The 26,631-nt window shown below is 34.7% G+C and overlaps 2 protein-coding genes across 3 annotated transcripts in view; one reads left to right on the top strand and one right to left on the bottom strand.

Annotated features, from left to right (window-relative positions):
- LOC145631877 (eukaryotic translation initiation factor 2A-like) overlaps nucleotides 1-26,631 on the top strand; it is a 156,547-nt gene that overhangs the window by 58,514 nt on the left and 71,402 nt on the right. The gene's annotated exons all lie outside the window — the stretch shown is intronic.
- On the bottom strand, nucleotides 446-26,494 carry LOC145631872 (transcription initiation factor TFIID subunit 1-like). Of its 2 annotated transcripts, none has more exons than XM_081684089.1 (22): nucleotides 26,357-26,494; nucleotides 26,017-26,111; nucleotides 25,459-25,571; nucleotides 24,079-24,141; nucleotides 23,934-23,985; nucleotides 22,801-23,139; nucleotides 20,927-21,039; nucleotides 18,874-19,042; nucleotides 17,453-18,539; nucleotides 16,838-17,040; nucleotides 16,412-16,649; nucleotides 12,010-12,346; nucleotides 11,591-11,800; nucleotides 11,348-11,440; nucleotides 9,065-9,289; nucleotides 8,159-8,362; nucleotides 4,723-5,206; nucleotides 4,391-4,590; nucleotides 4,126-4,245; nucleotides 2,321-2,377; nucleotides 1,241-2,245; nucleotides 446-1,079 (listed from the first exon to the last, which is right to left on the bottom strand). In XM_081684089.1, the coding sequence occupies exons 2-22, from the start codon at nucleotides 26,060-26,062 to the stop codon at nucleotides 726-728; spliced, it is 5,712 nt and encodes a 1,903-aa protein (XP_081540215.1). In that variant the 5' UTR covers nucleotides 26,063-26,111; nucleotides 26,357-26,494; the 3' UTR covers nucleotides 446-725. The 2 variants fall into 2 exon arrangements, with proteins under 2 accessions (XP_081540215.1, XP_081540216.1); XM_081684090.1 differs by having other exon boundaries at nucleotides 25,459-25,568.

Below are 26,631 nucleotides of genomic sequence, written 5' to 3'. Positions count from 1 at the left end.
TTTTTGAACACTGAGCAAAGACTAGTTTTGTTTTCATGCCATATTGGTCAATGACAACAAAGAGATTGAATCATTCAAGATAGCAATCGATTGTCTAAGTAGTCCAATTTTCACATTATCATGTTGGATAAATTACAGATATGGTTTCCTTCACCAAAATTCACCAATACAGCATTACTGCTCATTCATAAATCAGCCTTCATAGCCTCCCAAAAACAACCAATATTTTGAGCCTTCAATTTTGTTAGTTTTTATTTACTTTTGTTATGTATATTTTTTTATAAATGAAAAATGATAAGATATGTTTCCAAATTCATCAAGCTGAACCATATATGTCAATAAATTATTTAGTAACAGACAGCTAATGGTGTCCATGTATTCTGTAGTTACCATGTACAAATGGAAAAAAAAAAAAAAAAAAAAAAAAAAAAAAAAGAGAAAAAAGAAGGAAAAAATGATATAATTTACAGTTTAGGCAGAATGATTGTGCTTAATTGAATACGGTTAGATTGTTGATTCTGCTAAATCTTTGATGTACCACAATATATATACAGCAAAGATGTATGTAAGTTGTAACTACAACACCTAAAACTACAATTTACCAAACAAAATATGTACAAGGTCACCGTTTTTTAGCACATCATTGATGATTTACCAGCACTAAGGCCAAAAAGGCAAGTTTAGGGAAAAATTGGTATATACAACAACAAATGGGCAATTGGTCACTAATCTTGAATACCGGACTCTGCCTCATCTAAACTATCAGCCTTTTCTTCTAACATATAATCGCAAATCTCCAATAGCTGATCTGCGAGGGGTGGGATACCTGGATTTCTCCCATCATTGTACATGTGGGCATTATAAGCAATTTGCCATACATCATGACGAAAATCTTGTCTGTCTTTGTACTCAAGCCGTCTAACCTTCTCTTTAATTGTGGAGAGATCCATTGGGCGTTCAATTATGTTCAAATAATCGGGAGCATCTTTCTTGGATACAGGTTTTAAGAAAAGGTATGACACCTCAATTCTCTCTTTGAGGGTGTCCAGAATGCTCTCCAAAATATTAGCTAGGCCAACCTGTCAACAATCAAACAACATTACTAAAAGCCCAAGGATACCAGCTATAAAATACATGTATCAAAGAATTTGTCACCAGCAGACTAATCACATGAGTCTCACCATAAATGAACTTCACAATTCCTGGCAAAATTAATGAGAGCACTAGCTAAGGAAAATACCTCTCCGCCCTTACGCCGTTTGGTTGGTGGGACAAACTCCGCGCCATACCTCCCCAAGTCTGCAACAGTCTTCCTCTTAGCATTTCTTTCCCTCTCTGGCAATCGGTTATTCCTTTTTGCTGGAAAATCCTCCAAATGATCTTTCAAGTCAATTGTCCTCTTCTTTTTCTTTTTCTTCTTGTTGGCTTTTCGCCGTTCTTCTTCTTCTCTTTCTCTACGTATGTCTTCTTCATATTTTCTAAGCTCAGCCAATCTATCTCGCTCTTCTTGCATTCTCATTTCTTCCTCATAAATCCTTCTTGCTTGTTCTTCTCTAACTCTCTCTGCATTTCTCCTTTTCTCTTCCTCTTCCCACATACGTTTCGCTTCTTTATTTTTCTTTCTTAATGCATCTTCACTTATATGCTTTCTTTCTTGCTGTCTGTTTACTCCAAATCCTGTTAATTCAATCATCTTCCTGGTCTTTCTGTACTCTATCTCAGCACCTTCCTGGCTGGAGTGGTCTAGATTTATGACTTCCTTGGGTTGCTTGATGGTGATTTTTTTATGATGATGTTCTTTGACTGTTTCACTGGGTGGCCGTATAATAACATTGAGCTTTGCAGATTCAGCCTGAACATCATCAGGCTTCGTTTTGTTGCTTATTATTTTAATAACTTTAGGTGCAGATTTATTTACAGCTTCAACTTCAGATGTGCTTGGCTGTTCTAAACTTGGCATTGGAACAGATGTAACTTTATCCGGAACCTTCTCAGCAGCAGCATATCTTACTTTCAAAATTTTGGTCTTCGTACTAGACCTTTCCTCCTCAAGATATTCAACTTTAGGAGCTAATGTCAAACTTTTAGTCACGAGTTTCTTGTTTGAAGTCTTCACATGGGCCTGAGAAGGGGGGTCCTGAGATAAAAGTTTATACGAGTCCTTTTCTTGATCTAGGTTGTTAACCTGAGCTTCTGGATCTTCCCCATACTTGGGACAGTTCTTATTCGTTCGCATATGGCCAAGCTAAAAATAAATTTTAAGTATAGTAAGCTCATAAAATTACAAAAGCAGCAAATCAAGAAAATCTAATGAACAAACCTGTCCACAGGCACCACAAACAAAACTATCCCGAGCTGATTTCTTTTCCTTATATACCTGGAAAAAAGGAATTTGAATTACGTTTGGATAATTAATACCACCTCCGTTTTATTTTGTTGTCACATTTTAACTTTGTGCACTATTCACATAACTTAGTTTGACTTTGTTTTGTGATTTAGTGTTAGATAAAAACAGTCATGTGGGGTCTTGTTAGCTTCGTCTCAACGTCTAGTTTCCTAATATCAAAATTTTATATTTTTTTGCTAATACGCAATTAAAGATATTTACATTTGAAAATATGCGTTGGCAAACGTGTCTAAATGAAATGTGTCAACTAATAAAAAACAGAGGAAGTAGAATTTAAGACTCCTTTAAAATAGAATATGCATGTAACAAAACACATAGAGTTCAGCCTGCAAGTGAATTGCAAAGTACACAAGATAAAAGATACTTGAGCTTTCATAAAGGAACAAGCAAAATTCACAGATAAAAGGATCGTGTTGCAGGCATGGTCTTGTCAGAATCGTCTCCTTTCATAGTTCCTCCCATCATCGCCCAACCTCCCCGCCCTAGTCAGATCTGATTATTTTGAGGGTAGGTTGCGCTACTTATTGGGGTGGATGGGCTGATTTTAGACCGGTTTTGGGGTGAGGGGAGGATTTCGGGTAGGTGCTGTGGGGTGGGGTAAGTTTTCAGGGTTTCGTTGCGGCTTGCGATTGGCCAGCTGTTGTCGGGTGTTCGATAGTACGCGAGTTTGGGTGGTTTTGTCAGTGCTTGTGGCTGGGACTTATGGAAGCCGGGGGGGGGGGTGTTGTTGGAGCCCAACTAAAGAAGATAGAGATGTGGTGACTAAAATGGAGGTTGAAGGCGGTGGTCAATGAGGGTTTGTTGAGGCCTTGAGGGTGGTGAGATGTGTATTGAGAGCAGTGAGGTTGAAGGTGGTGGTAGGTGGGGTGTGGTGAGGGAGGTAAGGGTGGTGGGGTTGATTGCGGAGGCTAGGTTGGTGTGTGTTGAGGGCGGTGAAGTTGATTGTAGTGGCTGCCGAGAAACTGGTAGGTAGTGCTGCCAGTGAAAGAACAGCAAGGTGGTGGTGATAAGGTGGAGTCCCTTGATATATTAATTATTCTGATTTTCTCTCATACCCTTAATGATATGCCCCTTTTTTTTTAAACAACCATTAAGAATTTTTTTTGGGAATTGTGCACATGAGTTTGTTGCACTTAATAGTTAATTGTAACAGAGTTAGTAATTTAAAGTGTATTTACATTTGTGCTAGATAGATCCACCTCTGTCTACTGCCTAGGCAGATACAAAACAAACAAGACTGGACACAAGGATAGTTAAGGACTTAAGGGTAAGCAGTAAGCTATAGGTCACACCCCTAAAAAAAGAACAAAAAGAGCCTAGACCTAGAGATCCAAAAGGTAATATTGATCCCACTGATCAGGATGAATAGCTATTGTAGTATTATTTGGTGAACCATAAGGTCCACAAATCATTCGGTCTCATCTAGGTTGCCTATGAACAATGATATATTTTACAAAAATGGGTCACATTAGTATACCTAGATAAATCCCCCAGCCCACGACACAAATATATATAAGCCCTACAAATTAAGTCTTGATGTCGACAAAATAAGTAGCCTTCTGCATATAATTTGTGAAATTCCCAACAAAACTATATCATATCACAGAGTCATACGGAGTATTATATCACAAGGTCAATTTTAAATTTGTTCCACATAATAAATGTCACAAAAATGTAAGCATATACAATTTATAGGCTACAAAATAAGTAGATTTTACCTTTATCCCTTCAGTCATTATTTTGACTTTTTTATTCAGTAGATCCAAAGGCAATGCTTCGTTCTTTTTCGATGTTTTTGGCTTGGTTGACATAGGTTTTTTAGAATGCAACTTTTCAACCTAACATCAACAGAATATATTTACCAACAGTTATTTCGCTCGCACGCTGACATGGAGAAGCTTAATGACAAAAGAAATAAACATAATAACCAATAAGGAAAAAAATTTCTTATTAAAAACCAAGAGAATTTTCTCGAGTCATTACCTCCTCTGGATCAGCATTTTGCTTTCCCATCCATATACCATCAGGTACAACAGGGCCATCCATATGCTTTAACATAGTAATAGGCTTCTTGAAGCGCTCTGCATTTTCAAAGCCCAAACTCAATTGGGACCCTTGCATTGGTCTAAGTGATTCTCCTCTAGGCCTTGGTTTCTTCTTTTTCTTCCATTCAGCTTCATCATCTGCACATAATTATCTATATAAAATAAACATCATAGGAAACCCCATGTACAACTCTCCTCAAGGGCAATGAAATGTGATCAGAACACAGTTATAGCCTGTTTTCTCATCATAATACATGGGCCAGAAAATACCGTCCATGACAATCCTGCATAGTTCAGCAGCTTCAGCTGCTTCATCTTCCATTTCTTCTTCCAACCGAGCTTGCGAAGTATGACGTCTCATTTTTAGCCCCTTGACTCCATCAGACTTGTTTTTTTTAATTTCCAAACCCTCTTCACCTTCTTCACCTTCTTCTGCATCAAGTAAATTTTCTAAATCTCCAGCAAAAGAATCCAGATCACTATTTGCTTCAGAGTCACTTTCATTTTCGTCAGCATCAGCTGCTGAAAGAGATTGAATCTGCCGGTCCCAAATTTCCTGACATTTTTCCCGGGTCTGTTGTTGAAGCTGAAGGAATGACATCCGCTGGCCTCGTGCATATTTACTAATAGTAGTTGGGTCAACCTTGACTCCTGAGGCAGCTTGTTCACTTGAAAGTTTGCGTATTAATGCAATGCGATGCCACCGAGATAACTTTTCAATCTGTTCCTCAGGTATGTTGAATTTCAAAAGAACCTAATGATTGCAAAAGATCCAAGCCTCAGATAACCAGTAATATCCCTCTTCATTCAAAAATGATTAAAAAAAAAAATAACTTACTAGTGAGTGTAATTATTAAATAAACTAGCTAATACATTATACATCACAACACTGAGAAAAGGACGGAAAGTCTACGTTCAAGAGCATCCTGAGATTAGGCCACAAAAAATTATCATACAATAACCGGGCATTCTATTGCATATACAACAACAACAACAACAACAAATCCTTAGTCCCAAAATGATTTGGAGTCTGCTAACAATCATCATAAGGAACTGTACGATATAATTAATCAATTGAAAGAGTTTGAAAAAAGGAGAGTAAAGTGAGAAAAAGTAAGAGCATTCATGAAAAATTAAGGGAGTTTTAGAGAGAACTAAGAATAAAATTCAATAAAGTTTTAAAAGAGTGGTTAAAATGTTGGAGTAAAAAAATAAAGGTTTGAGAAAACTTTAGCAAAGGAAATCAATACAGTTCATAAAACACTAGTGAGATAAAACAATAAAAGTAAATACTATAATAATTTTTAAAAGTTTGGCATTCTATTGCATATATCTCAAGAAATTTGGCATAAACAAAAGGAAAAAGCCGTTGTGTCAAAAACAATAGATAATACAAAATTGCAAATATATTAAGAACCAAATGGAAATTGGAATGTTATATGAACGTGCAACTAGAACCTGCGACTAATTGCACATCACTCAGTGGCGGACCTATGAAGGAACCTGTGCCAGTACATGCTTAAAAAATAAAAAACTTTTGGTAAAAAATACCAACCTATGAAAGTTGCAATACTTAATATAATTTGTAAAAAGAATACATTCAATGCGCGCTGCTCTAGTGGTAAGAATGGGTTTTGTGCATTCCAGAGGCTAGGGGTTATGTGCAATATTCATTTTTATTTTTTTCTTATTTGAAAAGGCTATTATTGCTCAATTAAATTTCCTACTTTATTCCACATTTTTTTCGATTGTTTAAGATAAGAACCTTCACTTAATAAACAACAACAATTACTTTTTACAAAAATCAACAATAATAATATTGTAATTTTATTCATTTTTAAGACTTTAAGACCATCTCCAATGGTGAGACTCAAGTTTGAGTATTGAAATACAAAATGAGTTGTTTTTTACCTCCAATGGTGATACCATACCCACTTCTCAATTTAGCAACTCATGTGAAGCCTAAATTCCCAATGATGAGACTTTCTAAAACATACAAATGTCACTTTCAATTTATGGCTCACCAAATCCATTTATTTTTTAATATCAAACATTGTAGGATTTAAAAAAAAAGTAAAACCTAAATAAATTACAAAATATATCAGAATATCGACAAGGGGCCCACACTTTTTGTCAAATGAGACTCAAAGTTGAGTATCTAAACTAGCAACTTTCTTTTGGAGTTATATAGATACCAACTTATTGGTACACATTGCAAAAAATACTCACTTGAGTCTCACCATTGGAGAGGATCTTAAAAAAGATACTACTACAATACTACTCCCTAAATTACTTTTTATTCTTTATGTATTAGATCTCGATTGATCACCTTTATTTTTATGATTTACTCATTTTCACACTTATTTAAAAGATACTACTCCTGTTATTTTTTATTCTATATGTATCAAATTTTGGTCATCATTCACCTTTATTTTATGGTTCTTTAAAAATTTTGGACATCATGAATAATGGATACAAAGTGCAAAGTAAATCATGTTACATAAGGAGTAAATTTTAATTTTATCGTTGCATTATATTGATACCTAAAACTTATTTGTGCGAGTAAAATATTTTTTTTTTTTAAAAATCGATTTTTATAATCATCCAATGCTACCCCTAGTAAGAAATCCTGGATCTGCCACTGACATTACTATAATAGGGCATTCTATTGAATATATATAAAAAAACTTAGGCATAAACAAAAAAAAAAAGGTTGTGTTAAAAACAGTAGAGTTTGCACAACACCATAAATTACAATATAGTAAAAATCGGACACATTACTGCTTAGTGGCCTCATATTACCGCCGGTGACCATAACCAACCATCTTTTTAGGCCTTAACTTTCAATTAGTGGCTCAGATGTGAAGGACATGATAACTTTTGAGCTATTGTTAACCTCTTAGTTACATATGACTGTTATACACTTGTATTCTACTCTTATCAATCATTTGTTTTGTATTATTTTATACTAGACACTTTTGAGGTGTCCATTTTCTTTCTCTTTTAAAAATTCTCTTATATACAATATCCAGTTGGTACTGAAGTTCCACTTTTTTTCCTCTATCTACTAACTATTTTATATTCCCTCCGTCCTTTATAAATGTGCCTATTCCTCAAAAAAGACGGTAATTAAGGAGAATGGACGGAGTAAAGAAATATTGTATAGGAAAAATAAAAAGCGGAGACTATAGTATGGGAATAGTAAAAAGTAGAGAATATTTGTATAGGAAAGATAAAAAGTAGAGAATATTTGTATGGGAAAGATAAAAGTAATGATTTTTTGGGTATATGTGAATTTTGTATGGGAAGGATAACAAAGTAAGTAATGATTATGTGTTATTTTTAGAAACAAACACATCGTTGCGGGGCACCAAAAAAGGAAATAGTCACATCAAAAAGGGACAGAGGGAGTAAATTTTTGTACACTTTGCAGACTTAAAAATCTGTTTTCATTTTTGTTATTCTAGAAGCTTTCATTTATCACCTCACACTGTTTAAAATTGGATGGACATGGAAGTAATAAATTTATAAGACTCCAGGTTATCTAAATATGTTTTACTACATGTGTTAAGCATTTTCATTGACTGTAGGGAGTTAAAACTTTACAAAATTCCAGGGCATAAACCGTGAAAATAACACTAACAGAAAAACTGAAAATTTGTGCATTCAAAATCTAAAGGATTCTATATAATTAAGACCTACACACCTCTCTTGCAGCCTCCATGCTCAATCGTCGAAGATCAGCATCTGTCCCAGTGACAGTAGTACCACGAGGAACAGCAGGCTTTTTCTTCACCAGGGCATTCGACAACGGAGGCTTTGCAGCAACACGAACATAACTGAAGCCTAAGCCTCGACCAGATGGATCACCAACACCTGAAATTTCCAACCGCTCTATATTTTCTCTATCCTGATATGATGGGAGAAAAACAAAAGGCAAATATCAACATAATTGTAGAAGCACAAAAAATTTGTAATCTTTAGTTCTAACAGTTTTCCTTCATTTGACCACAGAAATCTAAGCTAGAACTATCAATAACTATGCTGGTCAACTGACCTAAATGCCTAATACGATCTACAGTCTAGACAGCCTGTTTACCAAGGACAGCAGTAAATTTGGCTGAGTTGACAAATACATATATTTTATGGTGACATGCTACTATAGCAATCCGTTTTACAAGAAAACCAAGGCAAGAACTATGACAAAAAGGTATATTCGAAAACTGGCATGATTAAATACAGTGATAGATATAATCCAAGAGTTAAGACAAGCAACCTTAACTACAAAGAGGCTATGGAAAATTATGCCGTAACTCAAGACAAGCAACTTAAAGACAAGACTGAAGACATAGAAAATTTACTATTACATATCTCAGAGAGCTACTTTCTAGTAGATTACTACAAAGAGGCTCACAAATTCAAGAACACAACATATTCTTCCTATGGCATCCTATCTTCTAAATACAAGAATGTTTCCCATCAACCGCTATGGATAATCTGTTTAGTAGTCATGTTATTGCGCCTCACAATAATAGTGTTATAACAATATGAACTACAGCAACAGCAAAGAAACACCGCATAGAAGCAAAGCCCAATAGGGTTGAAGCATTACCTGACTGGTACAAGCAACAAAATTGGCAGTTAGATTCCATGGAGTTATCTGCAATTCTCTCTCAATGTGTGATGCTGCAGCCAGAGCAATTGCTTCATCAGGAAGCTGATTCATTGCAGACGAAAGAGCAGCTAGCTGTGCTGGGCCCGTTAGATGTGCCAACCTTGTTATTCCAAGACGTTTGAGCCGATGAAGACCTGCCAGTAGACTTTCATAAGTGCAGACCTGTAACGAGTAGCATGAGATCAGGAGGCAAGCATCTTACTGAGTTATGAAGAGGGAGAAATGATAACAAAATAGATAATCGACACTGAAATTGTTGCACACATTCCAGCTCAAATTGATCTTCTTTGCATCACTTTGCAACAATGGATCAAGACATCAAAAAAAGAGGAAGATAAGACCATTCATTATTCATTAAAATAGGACTGCCAAAGTAGACAATTGTAGCACCTTTACACTGCTTCCTAGAATGACATCCACAAATGCTATTAACTTTCAGTGTATAAACTAAGTAATATGCCCACATAGATGCCTATAAAAATAGTAGTTGGAAAACTTTCAAAAGAGATGGAATTTGTTTCATATCTCTTCAAAAAGCTCATCTCTTTCTTACTTAATAATAACTAATCTTTGATCCGAGATATGGTTGAAGTACATTATTTACTGAAAATATTTTCTTTGCATATTATTAAAATTACGTAAATTAAAAAAATCAAACTTATGAAAAGATTAGTTTATCAATAAACATGGAAGATGGCTAAGATCAAATTTAGTTTAAAAATTAAAGATCTGGTTTATTTTTAAGACTTAAGAGATATTGTTGGTTTTTGAAATGATAAATCACTTTTGAATTTTTGATAGTAAACGATTTTTTCCCTCTTTTTAAAAAAAATTATTTCCAAATTTTGAAGCATAATAGTATTCGCAAAAAACAAAAGGTTTAGGCGGGAAAATATCATATAAGAAGCTTAGTAGCTAACACATGTGCTTCTAGGATATCCTAGGTCTTTATTTTAAATATGAAGTTTAAATAGGTAGACTCCAAAGGAAAATTGTAATGGCTAATAATGAAACCCAGAAAAGCCATAGCATTAAAATCTCGGCCACATCGCCACAATGAAAGGAGTTGTTGAGCTAACTGTGACCGTGACTGTGACATACAGCCACGGCTATCAATAATTCCCCCAAAAGTATATATGCATTTGCAAGTGCATCCCAGTATTAAAATCTTGATTAAGCTGGTTTAAGCAGGAGGAATACATATTAAACGCATCTGGATCAAACCCTTTTGTGTTCTTAAGCTGATTAAAAACCCATTGAACAAACTCCCTATTCCCAAAAGTTCAACTCATTTTCCAATTTGCATCATTTCACAAAATTCGACTAACTTCTACTAATTCCATTTTGGGAAACCCATATTACTATCTCACCCTCCTACCCCACACTATTTACACCCTCTCTCTTACTCTATCCACCATTTTCTTACACACACCCACCTTATTATCCCATCTCTCTTACTTTATTCACTTATTTCTTACATCTACTCACTTTTTCCATGCATTCCTACAAACAAGTCCACAGTAAGCTAGTCAAACTTTTAGGAACAAAGAGATAATAATCATTGACCTCATATTTTCGGGAAAAAAGGTACATGTGCATAGAGAATTACTTCATATTTGCTTCATTTCTAGAAAAAAACAGTCTCTGTGTTGAGGAATGTAAAGGAAAACTCCCACATGTTCTATCTCTCATTATTAGGAAAAAAAATAGTGAAAGGCTTAAAAGAAGAGTAGCAAACAATGCAAACAAATAGAAACAAGCTAAAACGGAAACCATATAAGAAAAAACAGGGAGTGCTATTTGGTGAGAATCAGTAAAACAACATTTTAAACAGGAAATATTCAGTTTTTGGCAGAAAAAAAAAATAATAATAAACTGCAGATGAGAAAAAACACGAGAATCAGCACAAATCAGGTCCAATCAATAAAAATCAACTACAATCCGAGAAGTCAGTTTCAATCATTATCAGTTCAATCAATAATATAGACTTCAGTTCAACGAAATTTGGGTGAAAAGGCCAGCTTAGCAAAATCTGGGTGAAGAGACCAAATAAAAGTTACAGCCTCCTAAAGTACACAAAATCATTCTCCATCAATAATCTGAGATAGACTAGGATATACAGTCCACTGATCAGAATACAAGAAAACCTTTTCCGACACAATTTAAATTTTAAAACAAAAGAAAGAGCATAAAATGTGCACAATAAATGAAAAGCCTCACTGTTTCTGGTGTCACCATCCGCCTAAGCTCTTCCTCTGGTGGAATGTGGAAATTGCGTCTCATAACATAATAAGATTGTCCATTTGGCCCTCTCTGGTGAACAGAAGAAATACATTCCAAAAATCATAACACCGTAAAAACCAGAGTTAAAGCCACTGTATTGATTAATTTATATAAAGAAATATCAAATAAAAATTATCAAAAATGAAAAAAAAAAAAAAAAAAAAAAAAAAAAAAAGGTACCTGCACATCCGCACAATGCTTCACCTTTTTACGAAGAAAATGTTCAGCGATGTTAGAAAAATGTGCAGACAACTCATCAACACGAATCCAGGGAAGCATGCCACGTTTTTCAGCTGCACGAAACTCACGATACATATACACAAGAAGTCTATTAATCATAAAAGATTGGAGACCCTTGGCACCAGGAGACATAACTTCCATGTGTGGTTCCTGCAATCAACAAACAGCTAACAAAATCAAATGAACTAATCAAGAAAGAAAACTAAACCTTTATCCGAGCATAATGAAGAATAAAGCAAGAGAACAAAAAAAATAAGATGGTTTCCATGAAAAGATAAACAAAGTACCAACAAAGGAAATCAGAATTTAGAACTGTTCAGATGTTGAGAACGTAAAACAAAAGCAATCAGATAAATCACCTGCTGACCAACAGCATGCATCTTGTTGATTCGTCTAATAGACAACTTCCCCTTGGCTGATCGAACCAATATGTAGTCAGTTGAAGCAACTTTATGAGGAAATATAGGTGCTCTATACATGTTTGTCTCAATACAGGATTGACTACAACCCGGTTTTATATCTCCGAGAAAGGGGGATTTATCAGCAGGATCAAGAGCCAGAACTGTCCCTAATCCACTATTCAGATTACGTAACATATCACCATTTTGATCATCTGAAGATGATTTCTGATAATAAGAGCATAGTCTAGCACCCATTCCAACATTACTAATCAACAGAGGTCTTTCCTCACAATACCTGCATAATAAAACAATGATCTTATAGTTATGGCCCCCCCTAGGCAAAACAGAATAAGCAAACAAAATAATATCATTGCTCCAGTTAGGCATCCTAATAAATTGTTCACATATTCTACTTCAGGCAACTATTTATTTTTGATTTTCTTTAGCAACATTTCCATTAGGCATTTTCTGTTTCTTTTTTCTATTCTTTATTTTCCTCTTAGATAATTCTCTATGAATGTAAAATGATTATAAAAAAATAAATTAAATAAATAAATAAAAAATCTTTTAAAAGTTTTGTGGTCACCCTTTTAAAGTTTTGATTATTAATTATCTTAAACCTATAAGAAATAATATAGACCATAAAAAGTCAAATAGAGCAATGATTAAGGGATGGGGTACATATTTAGAGTGAAGACTTATTTGATACTCCGTACATCACAAAAAATTGAAGGGTTTTTCTAAGCTATACCCCTAAGGTATTCGAGTTTCTAAGGTGTATCCATGCTTTTTCAAGTTTCTAAGCTGTGCCCTTCAACTCCTTATCAATACTAAAATGTACCCTTATTAGTTGTTTAAAAGTTATTTGAGAGTGTGATTTCGTGGCTTCAGTTTTCATTATTAGGGTTGCGGTGGCTAAGATTTCTTTCTCCTACCATTTCCTTACCTTTTATCATCTTTCTATTAAATTTATAGTTAACTTTAGGTGACGTGGAAGTCCCAAGGAGGGCACCATTCATTAATGGTAGTGAGTTGAGGGGCACAACTTAGAAACTTGAAAAAGCATGGGTACACCTTAGAAACTCGAATACCTTAGGGGTATAGCTTCGAAAAACCCAAAATTGAAATACTTCCTCCACTCCTTGAATATAGCTATGTTTACCTCTTTAGGAAGTTTAACAAAAATAAAAAAAATTTGCAACATACCCATATTAGGAGAGAAATACCCTTACCTTTTGATACTTGTTGCTATAATATGCAAAAAAAAATTGTAATAACTATTGCAAAAAGAAATTTAAAGAAGATAAGAAGAAGACAAAGATAAAAGGAAGCCCAAGAGACATAATTTAAGCAAATGAACTCTACATGTCAGATAAAACTTATTCCTTGTGAATTTAGGGCCTCCGTGTGAATTCTTACTGTGCATTAGTTTCCACAGCTCGTAAATACTTTTTGAAACTATCTGCACATTGGCAGAGAGTACCATAGAAAAATAGCTATCAAAAAAGGTCCCAGTCTCAGTTCTATTATAGCCCCTGTTTGCTTGCATTTTGTTTTGGAGTTAATAATGATACAATGTTGAACAATGTTGGGCATAATTAACTTGATAAAGTTCGCATAACAAAGCTAATCACTGATTAAAGAAAACAAATGTAAAAACAGCCTGTAAGGTAGTCACTAATCCAGACTCCAGAAAGTACATTATATAAAGAGAAAGCACTCTGCGACAAATGCAAGCTCAACCTTAAAAATCCACAGGTTCCTTTCTTCTCAAGTGCACAATCCAAAAGCCAGTGGAACAATATTCCCCAGTTCAGCACTTCAGCCTTCAAATCTTTATCTATATTCTTCTGTTCTATGCAATAGATTATCTTGGCTGCGTGAAACTGAAACCCACTCATCCCAAGAAAATCTAGTGATCTTTCAGTCATTTTTGCCACAGGGAAAAAACCCAAAAACATACTTCCTCCATTCCTTTTTACGTGACCTATTTCTTTTATCACACGTCCCAATGCAGAACTTTAACGACCAATAACTTTAATTATCCATAAGTAAAAATTATAGAAGTTAGATATTATAATAGTACTTATTGAGACGATTTTTTTGAAAAAAAAAAATCCCACATGAATATGTTTTTCCTTACATAATTCACAAAAGACAGTCAAAAAAAGGGTGATGAATAGTGTAAAAGTCAAAACGGTTCAAGTAAAAAAGAACGGAGGAATTAGTAAGTGATCAACTCTTAGATTGCTATTGCATATGGTTAAGGAATCACCCATTTCAAATTTCCGTAAGGTTGCTGGGTATTTCTTGAAAGATACACATCCAAAATCAAGAGGAAAATAAAACTTATGTTATTGTAGCTGTTTGTGGTATCCTAAGTCAATTGATCTTCAAATAATTGGTTCCAATTCCAGCAGCTACTAATAGCTACTAGAGTTCAACAGGATTAACAGAACTTCTGGGCTAGAGTACCATTTTACTTTGATTTTTTCGTTTTTTAAGAATTTCTAGATTAAAAATAGCTGGTCCTGCGGCTGTATAGGATATAATAGTATTTGTGTTTATATTTGTTGTAATCCTAAAAGCCCACTATTTTTCTGTTAAATCATTCGGAAGATTCCTTGTCCTCTAATGATGTGCTTGCCTTCTTAAATTACTATGCACACGATGATTTCAAAAAATAATTATCTTAACTATCTAATAGAGAATTATAATTTTACGTAAGTATACAATAAGAAATAATGTTATAAATAATAGGAAATTTTAGATTTTAACACCAGAAAAAAACCCGAAAATGGTTTTTAACACCCCCATAAAAAATTAAAAAAATATATATATATATTATTTTAACACCAGACAAATTTTTAAAAAAATGGATTTTACCAACACTGAACTGATTATGTTAAGAAATCCGTTAAGTGGGGCCATGAAGCCACGTGTTGCTTTATTATTGGCCAAAAAAAAGAAAAAAAATTATGAAAAAACCTAAAACTACCCAGCCACTGCCACCTTCTTATCCACCTTGACCCACAGCTGCTGGTTGAGCGGCACACCACCTCCCCCTCCCTCACAGACCGACCTGAAACCCTTTTCCCGCAGCCCTAAACCACCCCAAAACCATCTAACTACAGCTGTCATTCCCCGAGAACGGCCACAAATTCGGCCATTGATGGCCGAAATCGGCCGGTTAAGGCCACTCAGCCCCAAAACCAGCCGAATTCAGCCATTAATCGCCAAATTCGTGGCCGTTTTGGAGAAGGAGGGTTGCGGATTAGGGTTTCAGCCATTAGTTGCGGGGTAGTTTTGGGGGGGATTAGAGTTGTAAAGGGGAGGGGATGAGCCAGCGACTACGTTGGGTGAAGGTAGCTGGGTGGGGCGGTGGTGGGGCTGGGTAGATTTAGGAATTATTATTTTTTTAATTTTTTCTTTTATTTCAATTTTTATTTTTTAAAAACAAGTAAAATGGTGACATGAGTCACTGTGGACCCCACTTAACGAAATATTTGGACGGAGATTGTAAAGTGGTGGTAATAACCCTTCTAAAAAATTTGTCTGGTGTTAAAATAATTTTTTTTTTATGGGGGTGTTAAAAACCATTTTCGGATTATTGTCGGGTGTTAAAATCTAAAATTTCCTAAATAAAATATTACATGAAAATAAAAATATTACTGTAATTCATGTTTAAGAAAAGATTAAGGAAGGTAGTTGAGCATGTTACCACAACTAAAAATGGTAACAAGTGATTGTCGATTTTTATTTTTTATTATAATGAATTTCAAAGATAGAATCAGTTTGATTAAAAAATTTAAATATGTGTATTAAATGATTGGTTTTGCCGATGGACATAAATTTATATTATGTAAGTTATTTATTATTGACATAATTTTAGTATTGAATATTTGAATATTATTTATATTTATATATTCTTTGCTAATTGATTGATGTTTCCTTTTTTTAAATGCTGATTGATTGATGTTTCCTATATTATTTGCTAATTGATTGACTTTTTTTTTACAATTATCTCTTACACTATGTCTAAAGGAAGAAGGATGCTGTGTCTTTTTAGGGGGACACCACAACCTGCCCCCTCACTTATATATAGAGATCAATGAAATTGCTTTCACCCAAGGTAAATAACCTGACAGAAAACACTAACCGACTAACCACACAAGCTTACAACACTATTTATCCTTCAGAGGATGATGAAACAGAACAGTGTTGTAAGCTTATGGACAAGTCAACAAGACCATTGCCAGTATATTGAACTTCCTAAATCCTAATTATCCGTATAAAGAAAAAGTTATGCTTTGCATGTACAATCATGAACCAGGCATTGATGCTTGAACAAGTAACTTACTCCATTAGGAAAACATGACCATCTTTGAGTGAAAGATCAGATTTCTTCTTAAAAGCCCCTGGTGGACGCAAGGACTTGCTCCCATTAGGAAGCTTCTGTGCAATTGGCAACAAATGTATCTTTGTACGGACAAGATGAAGCAATGAATTAGGCCGCACATTCTGGGCAGCAAGAGTCATATGGTCATCCAGCTCTTTTCCCATATAGAATATTTTAACAGCTTCAGTCAGTTTAAAATCTGCGATGAAAAAAAACCAACTAGGCATGAGCATTTCAAACTTCCAGCAATAACTATTAACTAAATACTCAGGAGCCATAAAAAAAAAAATAAAAAAATAAAAAAATAAAAAAAAATAAAAAAATAGATAGTTAGTAAGATTCATTGAAACCTGAAACAAGCACAGATTTTGAATTAAGGTAGCTCACCCAGTTTTTTTGAAGCCTTTGATTTTAATGAGCTAATATTTTCTTCTGCATCCACATTGATTTTGCAACCTTTGCCACCCAGGCTTTTCAGTAAAACCTTCATAGGCCCTTGCACAGGAAGCCTTTCCAGCTCTTTAACAGCTAACTCACTTACATGAGGATACCATGTTGCCTTTGGACGATGAAAGTTAGCAATATCCTTGCTGCAAGACATCCAAAAAGAAGCAGGTTAACATAGACATCCAAGATTTATATGACATCAAGCACATCTAGGCTTCCAGAAAACTTTCAGCAATCAGAGCTTCACTAGATGAAAAATCAAGTAAAACAATAATGTGACACGGGTTTTGATATGACAGGGGTCATCTGTTCAGTTTTCCCCGGTATTTTTTTTCCATTCAACTAAACAAAAAGCTTAATCCGAGGCTCCTAGCTATTATTTTCCAACCCCACCCCACCACCAAAATACTCAGTCACAAGGCTTGAAAATTCATGAACTTTTGGGGGTTTGGGATCCAAAGCAGACACACAGCACAATACAGCACTACTATGAATAATCATAAAATGACAACCAATAACGAATGGTAAAAGGTGAAACAAAAAGAATTGTCTTACTTGCTCAGTCTAGGTTTTATTGTTTGCAGCTTCAATGCAGGAATTGAATGCAAAACTTTCACACTATGAGCAGTTCGTTTCTTTGAAAGCGACTTTAGCTGCGGTGAAGTTTTTCGGTTGGAGTAATACTTGTCATTAGCAATATTAAATCGTCCACCAGATAATGTCAGATGACCAGGAACTTCGAAAACTTCAGCACCAGTTGTTCCATTTCGTGTAGTAATCATTGCCCCAGCATGAACCTGTAGATGCTCATAGTCTTTGTTGTCTAAGAGTTCAAAGACCATCTGCTCATCTTGAAGATCATATATTAGCTTTGGTTTAGCAATTGGCTTCCCAAATTCCCATACTATATTATCGATCCAAGACCCTTCATTTAATTCTTTGTTTTGTAACGCTAGTTGTTTAAATCGCTTCATAAAGTCAAGTTGTTCAGGTTCTTCTGATTCATTTCCCTTCCTTGTATCGGAAAGATTTGAAGGCTCATTTTCCAATCTAGACTCTAACCTCAAGAGTTGAGGATGGAAAAAGCTCTCTGAGAAGGCAGGAGTAGCAGAATCTCCAAACCCAAATGGTTCCACAGAGAAGTTAATCAAATCATTGTGACACAAATTATCCTTCTCGCAAGGCATACTTTTGGGGTCAGACAACTGCTCATGGGACCTCGACATGATTTCTTTCTCTTCATGAGTCAGGGACTCAGAATCAGGTCCAGAGAGTTCACAACTTTCCACGGATATTGGACTCACTGTAGGGGAGTTGCCCCAGATAATCTTATCTTCCCAGTCCTGCTGATCTAGTGAGTAAAATTCCATAGACATACATGACTTTCGCTCAGCACAAAAATCAAAGGTTGAATCTGTTCTCATAGGCTCAGAACTAAGACAAGAGTCTTTCTTCACAACATGAACGGTACACATCCCTTCAATCGAATCTAACTTTGAGTCATCATCCACTAATACTTCAGAATGATTTTGCGCTTCCTGCATGTGTTTTCTTCTGTCAGAAATCACTTGGCATGATCCCCTAAGAAATTCCTCCTCATCCTCCTCAACCATGTGTGATGAATCAAGAGAAATATACTTTTCTGAAAGAGGAAAATGACTCAGAGTCAAGATATATAGTAGCTCGTTAGTACATAACATCAGATGCAGTAGAACCCATGCACTAGAGAACTAGGGAATCTATAGCTAATCCACTATTTATCAGGGAGCAAAGACATTATTGAAGAAACATCAGACTGTAGTAAAAGAAATTCCATAAAATGTTTAATACCACCACTCCAAAAAAAAAAAAAAAAAATGGAAATCAACACACACACTCACTCACAAACAAAAAAGAGAAAAATCAATAGAAGAGAGAGAAGGATTACATCGTAATTATACAATGGTTACATCACAAAAATAGTACGGGCATATTACCTTTAGGAATGGAATACCTGTGCCCCCTTCTTCCAGCCTTTTTCAAGGGCTCACTAACACCAAAAATTTCAGAAAACTTCAAAATTGCCATTCCATCTTCTACACACAAAATTGGCAGTCGCACCAAACTTTTAGTATCAGTTATATCATGGGAAACTACAGGTTCGTCCTGTTGACAAAGAAACAGAATTAATCCATGGATTAGCCAACCTCTAAAAAGTGCATTTAAATTGATATACCTTCTAATAAGAGAAACTTAAGTTTGATAAAAAAAAAAAAAAAAATGAGCAGTAAATGAAACCAAGAGTCAAATAGAGCAGTTGGTGTGCACGCCAACAGCTACATTACAAGTTTGGTTCTTCCTAATATAATTCACTGACACCAATGGAATATACAATGAAATTATTTAAATAAAAGGTAATCAAAATTAAAGTAAGCACCATCAACAAGAGAGACATGAATGGGAACAAACTACTCTAATAACCCCAAACTAAGGGCCTTTTTGGTTGGGAGGAATTGGGAGGAAAAGAAAAGAAAGGAAAGGAAAAATATATGTTCCTTTATTTGGTTCTAAAAGTTAAATGGGATTTGAAAGGAAATGGAAGGAAAGCTTCCTTCACAAAATCTTCCGATTCCTTTTCTTCCAAAATTAGTTTCCTCTTCTCTTTCCTTCCTTTACAAATATCATACCAAACATTGGATGATATAGTTCTTTCCTTTCCCTTCTTTTCTTTTCTTTTCCCTTCCCTTCCTTTCTCTTCTTTTTCTTTACTAATATTGAACCAAGCAAAGCCTAAAAATGAGACAAAATAATTATTTCCAAGGTGTACTTGGAAATGGCCGAAAGAATTTTATTTTATTTTCTTTATTTTTCAAGACAAGTTCACAGTAAAGATTTGAGCCCTTTTTACGATAAAATTAATACATGAATTTCTCAGAGCACATGGTGCCATAATTTACAGAAAAAGAGGCCATAGTGCCTCATAACCAGCAATAAAAAAAAAAAAATTATCATGTCATGAAAGTACATAATAGAATATTTGATGCAGAAGCACTTAAACATCCACATTATTAAATCCAAGCTCAATGATTCCTGCAAGTGAGTGAGCTTCCAGATATTGCGCTAGTTGCTTAAGAGCAACTCCAATGGTTGTAGCTAGGGGCTTGCTTGTAATTTCAATAATTCCCTAGCTACTAGCTTAACCATTGGAGCTAGAAAACTCAATTAGCTTGGCCAACCAAGCTAATTTGCTTGGGAATTAACCTTGCTAAAATAAAATGCCAATTGCATCAATTTAGCTCTTTCCATGTACTTTCAATCCAACAACTATTACTAAGCTAATAGCTAGCCATTGGAGCAAAAATTAGCTAAAATGATGATTAGCTTAAAAGCTTATGTGGCATGGCAAGCTAATTGTCAAATTAGCTTCCCATTGGAGTTGCTCTAACTAATTTGTATTAAACTGAAGATTTAGCACCAATCAAGCAAAAATACAATATTTAGCTTTAACATTTTGAACAAAGCCAAAGATTATTTATGATTCAGAAGACTAAGAATTGAAGCAAGAGCATGTGATTGGCAAAAATAATTAGCAGCAGCTTTCTCACACACAAACTAACTGTAGCACTTGATTCTTTTTGTCAGTTGACAATTTGCTTTTAAAAGCATCAAGATTCAAGACTTGATTCTGCTTCTATATGAGATTAATTACCTTCTAAATTTACAAAGTAATAACCAGCGAAGTGTTGACTAAAAAACATTCAGGCAGCCAATGAACATCTGTAGGAATTAGGTCATCTACATTTCTGTTAAAGCTACTGCCAGAATTAATATAGCCAAGGGTGGTGTACTAATTCCCGTAGAATAATATACACCCTCTTATTAATTCTGTCAAAACTAAATAGCATATATTTTAATAAACTTTAGGTGTTGAACATCAGCATAAGAACTTCCAGCAATATATATAGCAACTGAACAGACTAACAAAGAAATTTTTTTACAAGAGAAAATAAATAATCATCCATTACACGTAATTAAGGTCATCAAGTATACCTTTTGAAATTCAGTAAAACCAACAGAAGTTTCAGTCTGAGCTGGACTGGTATCCATAGGTGATTCAGGATAAATATCTTGGTTAGCTGCTGTAACATCATTGGCATTCTCGACTGAAAGAAATTTGATACAGTAAGTTTCAGAAAGATTTGGATCTCGTTGTGATTAAAAGAAAAGCAATGAATCACCAAAAAGAATCAGAAGACCCCACAACTGATATGAACATATCCTCATTTTAAAAAATTGCTAAGAACAGAAGCATCTTTTCTTGGATTTCAATTCTCAAAAAATGTCAGATCCACTGCAGTCCTAGCACAAAAAAAGAGATCCCTGACCTAAATAACTTAGTCCCACAAAATTTGGAACAAAGTCCACAAGAAGTGCTGCAGCAAACTCTTCCTAAAATCAACAATCAATCCAACCATCCATATGTCATTGTGTTAAAAATTCTTTACCATTTTCTTCGGTGGCATTTTTGTAAGAAGATAGAAGTTATATTCCCTTCCCAATGTGTCACTTCAGGCTTCAGCAATCTTCAATGCTTGGAAATTTTATCTAATTTCCAGCCTCACTTTTCTTTTCCTTTCCAGGCCACCCCATTCAATCCAGACGTGGATGCCTTCTACAGCAAGTTATTTAAAAGTAGTGTTGGTGTTTCACGGAAAGATGTTTCTTTGGTTGAGGCCTTGAGGGTTTGGCAGGCATCAAATTAGTCAAGGACAGGACAGGACTTGGATAAAAAGTATTAGGCAAAGAAACGCAGCCAGAATTTCTCAGCAGAGCAAGCTCTGGTTTTACTGGACCATAAGAAATGGAGAAATGTTAATTAATCCCAGCAAAACTGACCCACACCCGGTAACCCAACCCATAACCTACTCGACATCATGTGACTACGTTAATCCAAACTGTCCCGCCAAATCCAATGTGTCTACTTATAATTAGCCATTAGGAATTAGGAAATAGAATGGAATATGACCCGATCCAACCTTAACAATTCTACACCTAAACATGAACTGACCAGATCCCAAACTAAACAACTCAATTGCCTTTCTAATGTTAATATGGATTAATAACGAATTACATTTATTCTAGCGAGCTGATCAGATTATAATACATTGTAAGGCATTAAAAAAAACAGCTTTTGAGGTCTCACATTCTATTCAAGACTTAAGGATGCAATAAGGTAGCAGATGATTTAGAAAAAGAAGCAAGGAGCTCAATTCTTTCGATAATAAGAAAAACTTTGCAAGTAGAAACCCCCTGGAGTTTATTCCATCAACTATGTAGGCTTATTGGATGAAATATGGTTTACCATAATCTACTACATAATTTAATTGCCCCTTTCTACCAAAAAAAAAAAATAGTAGCCGCATTCCTTTCATCAGGTTACCAAACAGCCAAACATCAAAACTTAATAGCAAAAGGCAAAAAAGAGACCACAGACCATTGCCAATGAGAAATATCAACTACCAACATATCATCCACCTAAGAGGCCCTAATTAAACAAATGTTTTGGAAAAAATCATTAGCCTATAGAAAATAAAATAAAATAATAAATAAAATGTGTGCAATTGGCAGGCCAGAAGATTAGAAAATTGGAAAGAAAAATAACTAAACATATGTGGGGTTAGAGAGATATAAAATGTGAGAAGCGTTACTTGAAAATCAGGAGAAAAACTATTTTCAGAGTAGAATATAAGGCAAATGTGAAAAATAATGTATAGCTGAGGGAATAAATAAAAGACAAAAAAGCCGTTAAATTTATAATCAAGAACAGAACATCCAATAAAAAATAAAAAAATTGTGCATGCCATAGACACCAGAAGGTAAGCTACAGACTGACGTTGAAGATTCCAAAAAGGGGGGATAAAAACCTGGTGACGCAATTGCTTGAATCACCAACTTGTTATCCACAGGCTCGATATTCTCATCATCCAGTGGCTTCAAAACTAGGTCATGCACAGCACGTGTTTCAATTTCAGCTTCACTAGCAACAGCATCAGATTCCTTTTCATCATCCACGTCTTCATCATAATCTTCATCATCAAAAACAGAGGATTTGTGATCCAAATTAGCTGCAGGAGCATCAGCTGGAAAATATTCGCTTTTTGGCAACAGATGATCCTCCTCGGTACCAGTGTCAATCTCAGGACCCTCATATTGCTCATCTATATCTTCATAATCAACAGCGTCCACAGCCTTCTCATCATAATCTGAACAGAAGTACAAGTTTCTCAATTTACAGGACACACCCAGTCACTAAATCTCAGAAACATTTGGACAAAAGTAAACTTTAAAGCACAGCTTCTAAGACTCATCTTACAACAATATCACTCCTTCAAAGTGAAGCCAAATGATTCCTGATTTTTTCAGATAACATCAAAATAGCATAACAAGCACCCAGATCCACAATCTAGTGCATTGATTAGATCAAACTCCATTTACAATTCGGATACATTTCTTGACAGGTAATATGTTATCTCAATTTCAAAAAATAATTGAAAGCTACAAGCTTGGATTCAAACAAATACCAGCACCTATAATCAAGATTACAAAGATAAAGTTCCATCCACTAATAAAATCCATAGCAACAAAGTAATATACAATAGAATCATATAAAGATGAAGTTGGGATCCTGAAACAGCAATATCAAGCAATAAATCTAGGAAAATGAAAAGAAAAAAAAAAAAAAAAAACTAGAAAAATGGAAACAACGGAGTTTTCAAATTAATATGAAGCAAATATCTGAAGAAAGCAACTCTTGACAGCATGTGGAATCTATCATATCCCCAATGAGAATCCTGTAACCCGTGTAAGACCATCATATATGCCTCCAAAGTCCTAAGCTAGGTACATAAAACAATATCATATTAACAAATCTTTTAAGCAGTGTATAAACATTTATAGTATTAAATTTAAAGACATACGAAATGGCATCAGTCGCTCAAGACAAAACCAAAGGAACTCTAATTTCATAAAACATCAGTATAAAACATCAGTACAAAACCTTCTTCAACTGTAGAAGCAGCAGCTGGTGTCTGTGAGGATCTTCCTGAAAACTAGAATCACTCAAGTATCAGAATTATATATGAAAAAGTCAAAAAACTTAGGACATACCGTTCGATAACAAAAAGCAGAAAAGGAAATCATACATTCATAACAGTGAGAGATGATCCCAACTTGGCAGCCAGTGCATCAAGATGCTCTTTTGCATCCTGCAAGAAAATCCCACAAAATTAGCATGGAACATCTAACAACTGCCAGGCAAAAAAAAAGCTCTCTCGCTCTCTCTACCAAAATATAGATTTACATACTCCACCATTACACATTATCAATCAACAATTACATCTTTCTAATTCCATATCATGTATCACTTGGAAATATGATAGAAACATTTCTTGTCATTTTTTATCGCATCTGAGATATTACTAATCAACTTTAAATAGCTACAGCATCTATGAAGTCCACAAAGCACATAGCCTTAGAAAGATGAAGGAACATAGGGAATACAGGTTAAGTCGGTGACGAATATATTCCGGCACTCGAAATGGGTGAAGTGGAAGTGTCCAGAACATAACATGATTCATTTGACAGTGTAATATATATATCCAGAAGCCTCATTTAGCAAGGCTCTCACCCCTAGGATAATTCTCATGAAAACAATTATTTAATTCAGATCAATAAACTTAATAAGGCATCTTTCATTCCTTATCACATCTAAGTTTACCACGAGCTCAATAATATGAATTGGGACAACAACTCATCTTCCACTAAAACCACTCTATAACCAAGTACATACATTAAAAAGGAATTAAGTAATATTGAAAGAAAGTTACCATAGTGACAGTTTAACATCTGTTGACAGACAAAATGAAAAGGCAGTATGAAATTTTAAGTCAAATCAATCCTGCTTCATATTGAAAAGCATTAGACTAAATACAAATTTCAAGCCTTTGATAATTAGAAGTAAACCAATATGATAGTTTTTAGTAAGTATGTCAAGATAAGTAAGTCTGTGGCCAATAAGTTCAGCAAAGTTCAGTTCATGACCAATGAAGGGTCCCTCAAATAAAATTCACAAAACAAAATATGGTATAAGTTCATACAAGCTGAATTCAAGGCTCATAATATAAAATAAGTAAATTTTGGGTGAAGAGAACAAACTTAATCATTTGAGATACAGTTCTAGGGATTTAGAATTCGTACTTGTAATTTAAATGGCATCACAACAAAAAACAGCATAATGAATTAAATAAAATTAAAAAATACAAATTTGGCAGAATGTCAAAATGCTAGTGAAGGTCCATGTACAACACATATCTCACAATATATTACCATAAAAGAGGTATTAAATGTGTAGAAACACAGTGAAAGACATGCAAAAAATAGAAATTTTTCACAAATATCTTTGTCAATAAATCTAATAAATACTGAGTACAAATTCAAGTATACTATTGCAGCCACATAAAGTCATAAACTATGGGAACCTTTCTTGAGAGCTAAAAGATGGCAAGTGAAGCACGGAATATTACCTCATCAAGGTAATCGACTTCAAGTTCACCCGAATTATCAACATTCCCGAACATAAAACCCAATAGCTGATTACCTCCACCAGCCTCTTCATGTTCTTCTTCATCATCATCTACTAGCATAAATGAGAGCAAACAAATTTAGTTAGGCCTAACTACATATAGCTTGCACCTAGACATTTTCACAACCTTTCAAGCAACTACCTTACGAACACAATATAGTCACAAAATTAAAATTTAGGCTTATCTTTCAAGAGTCGAGAACAAACAGAAAACTAATCAAATAACAGAATTTTATAGCATAACATGCAATCCTAGGTGTTTTCTCTTCTAACGGCGACATTTTCTACACCAATTCAGATAGAACTTTACTTCTCAAACACTATATACCGCGAATTAAACTAATAATTAAGCTTCCTAAGATGAATTTCTCCATTTCTTATCCATGGAAGTAAAAATGTATCTACCTATTCAAATTTCATACTCAATTTCGAATGTAAATGCCACTTACAACAAGTTCTTCCCCAACAAATTAAATCACAATTGAGCGCGATAAATTACCTGATTCTCGATCATCATGCGAACCGCTTGCCGGCTCTAAACTCATATCAACAAAAAATAGCTCCCAAGAACTCTTAAATCACAACCAACTCACCCTACGAAAAAAAAAAAAAAAACATCAAAATCAAGAAAAAAAATTGCATTAAATTATTCTCGCTAATAGAAAAATTCTAGCAATGAGATCGCTAGTTTAAAATCAATCATAACTTGAGTAATTACAACCAATAGTTCAATAATCCACCTTAGCAGAACCCTAAATATACTATAGTGACGATAAAATTAGCGATTAACACTAGGTTGTGAAATTGATATTCGATGATTGAAAGAAAAATAATCTTACCTAAGAAGCTGCTTCAATGGAGGAGAGAAAGCTCAGAAGTCGCTCCAATGGAGAATTCAGAGTACGCTTCAATGGAGGGAGAAAGATGGGGGGAGCGATGCAGCGAAATCGTGAATAAACGAAGGGAGAAAGGGGAAATGGGGAATTATGGTGGTAGGAGGAGAAATATTTATTACGGAGTAATAAGGATTTTTTTACGGACTTTTTTTACCGTAGGAAATTTGTACTACAGAGTATAAAATAAAAAATAAAAAATAAACCTTTAAAACTTTTGT

Source organism: Chenopodium album, chromosome 5 (genome assembly GCF_948465745.1).
Source record: "Chenopodium album chromosome 5, dcCheAlbu1.1, whole genome shotgun sequence".
NCBI classification, from domain to species: Eukaryota; Viridiplantae; Streptophyta; class Magnoliopsida; order Caryophyllales; family Amaranthaceae; genus Chenopodium; species Chenopodium album.
The sequence above is the reverse complement of the archived record's forward strand: the minus strand, read 5'-3'. Positions and strand labels throughout refer to the sequence as shown.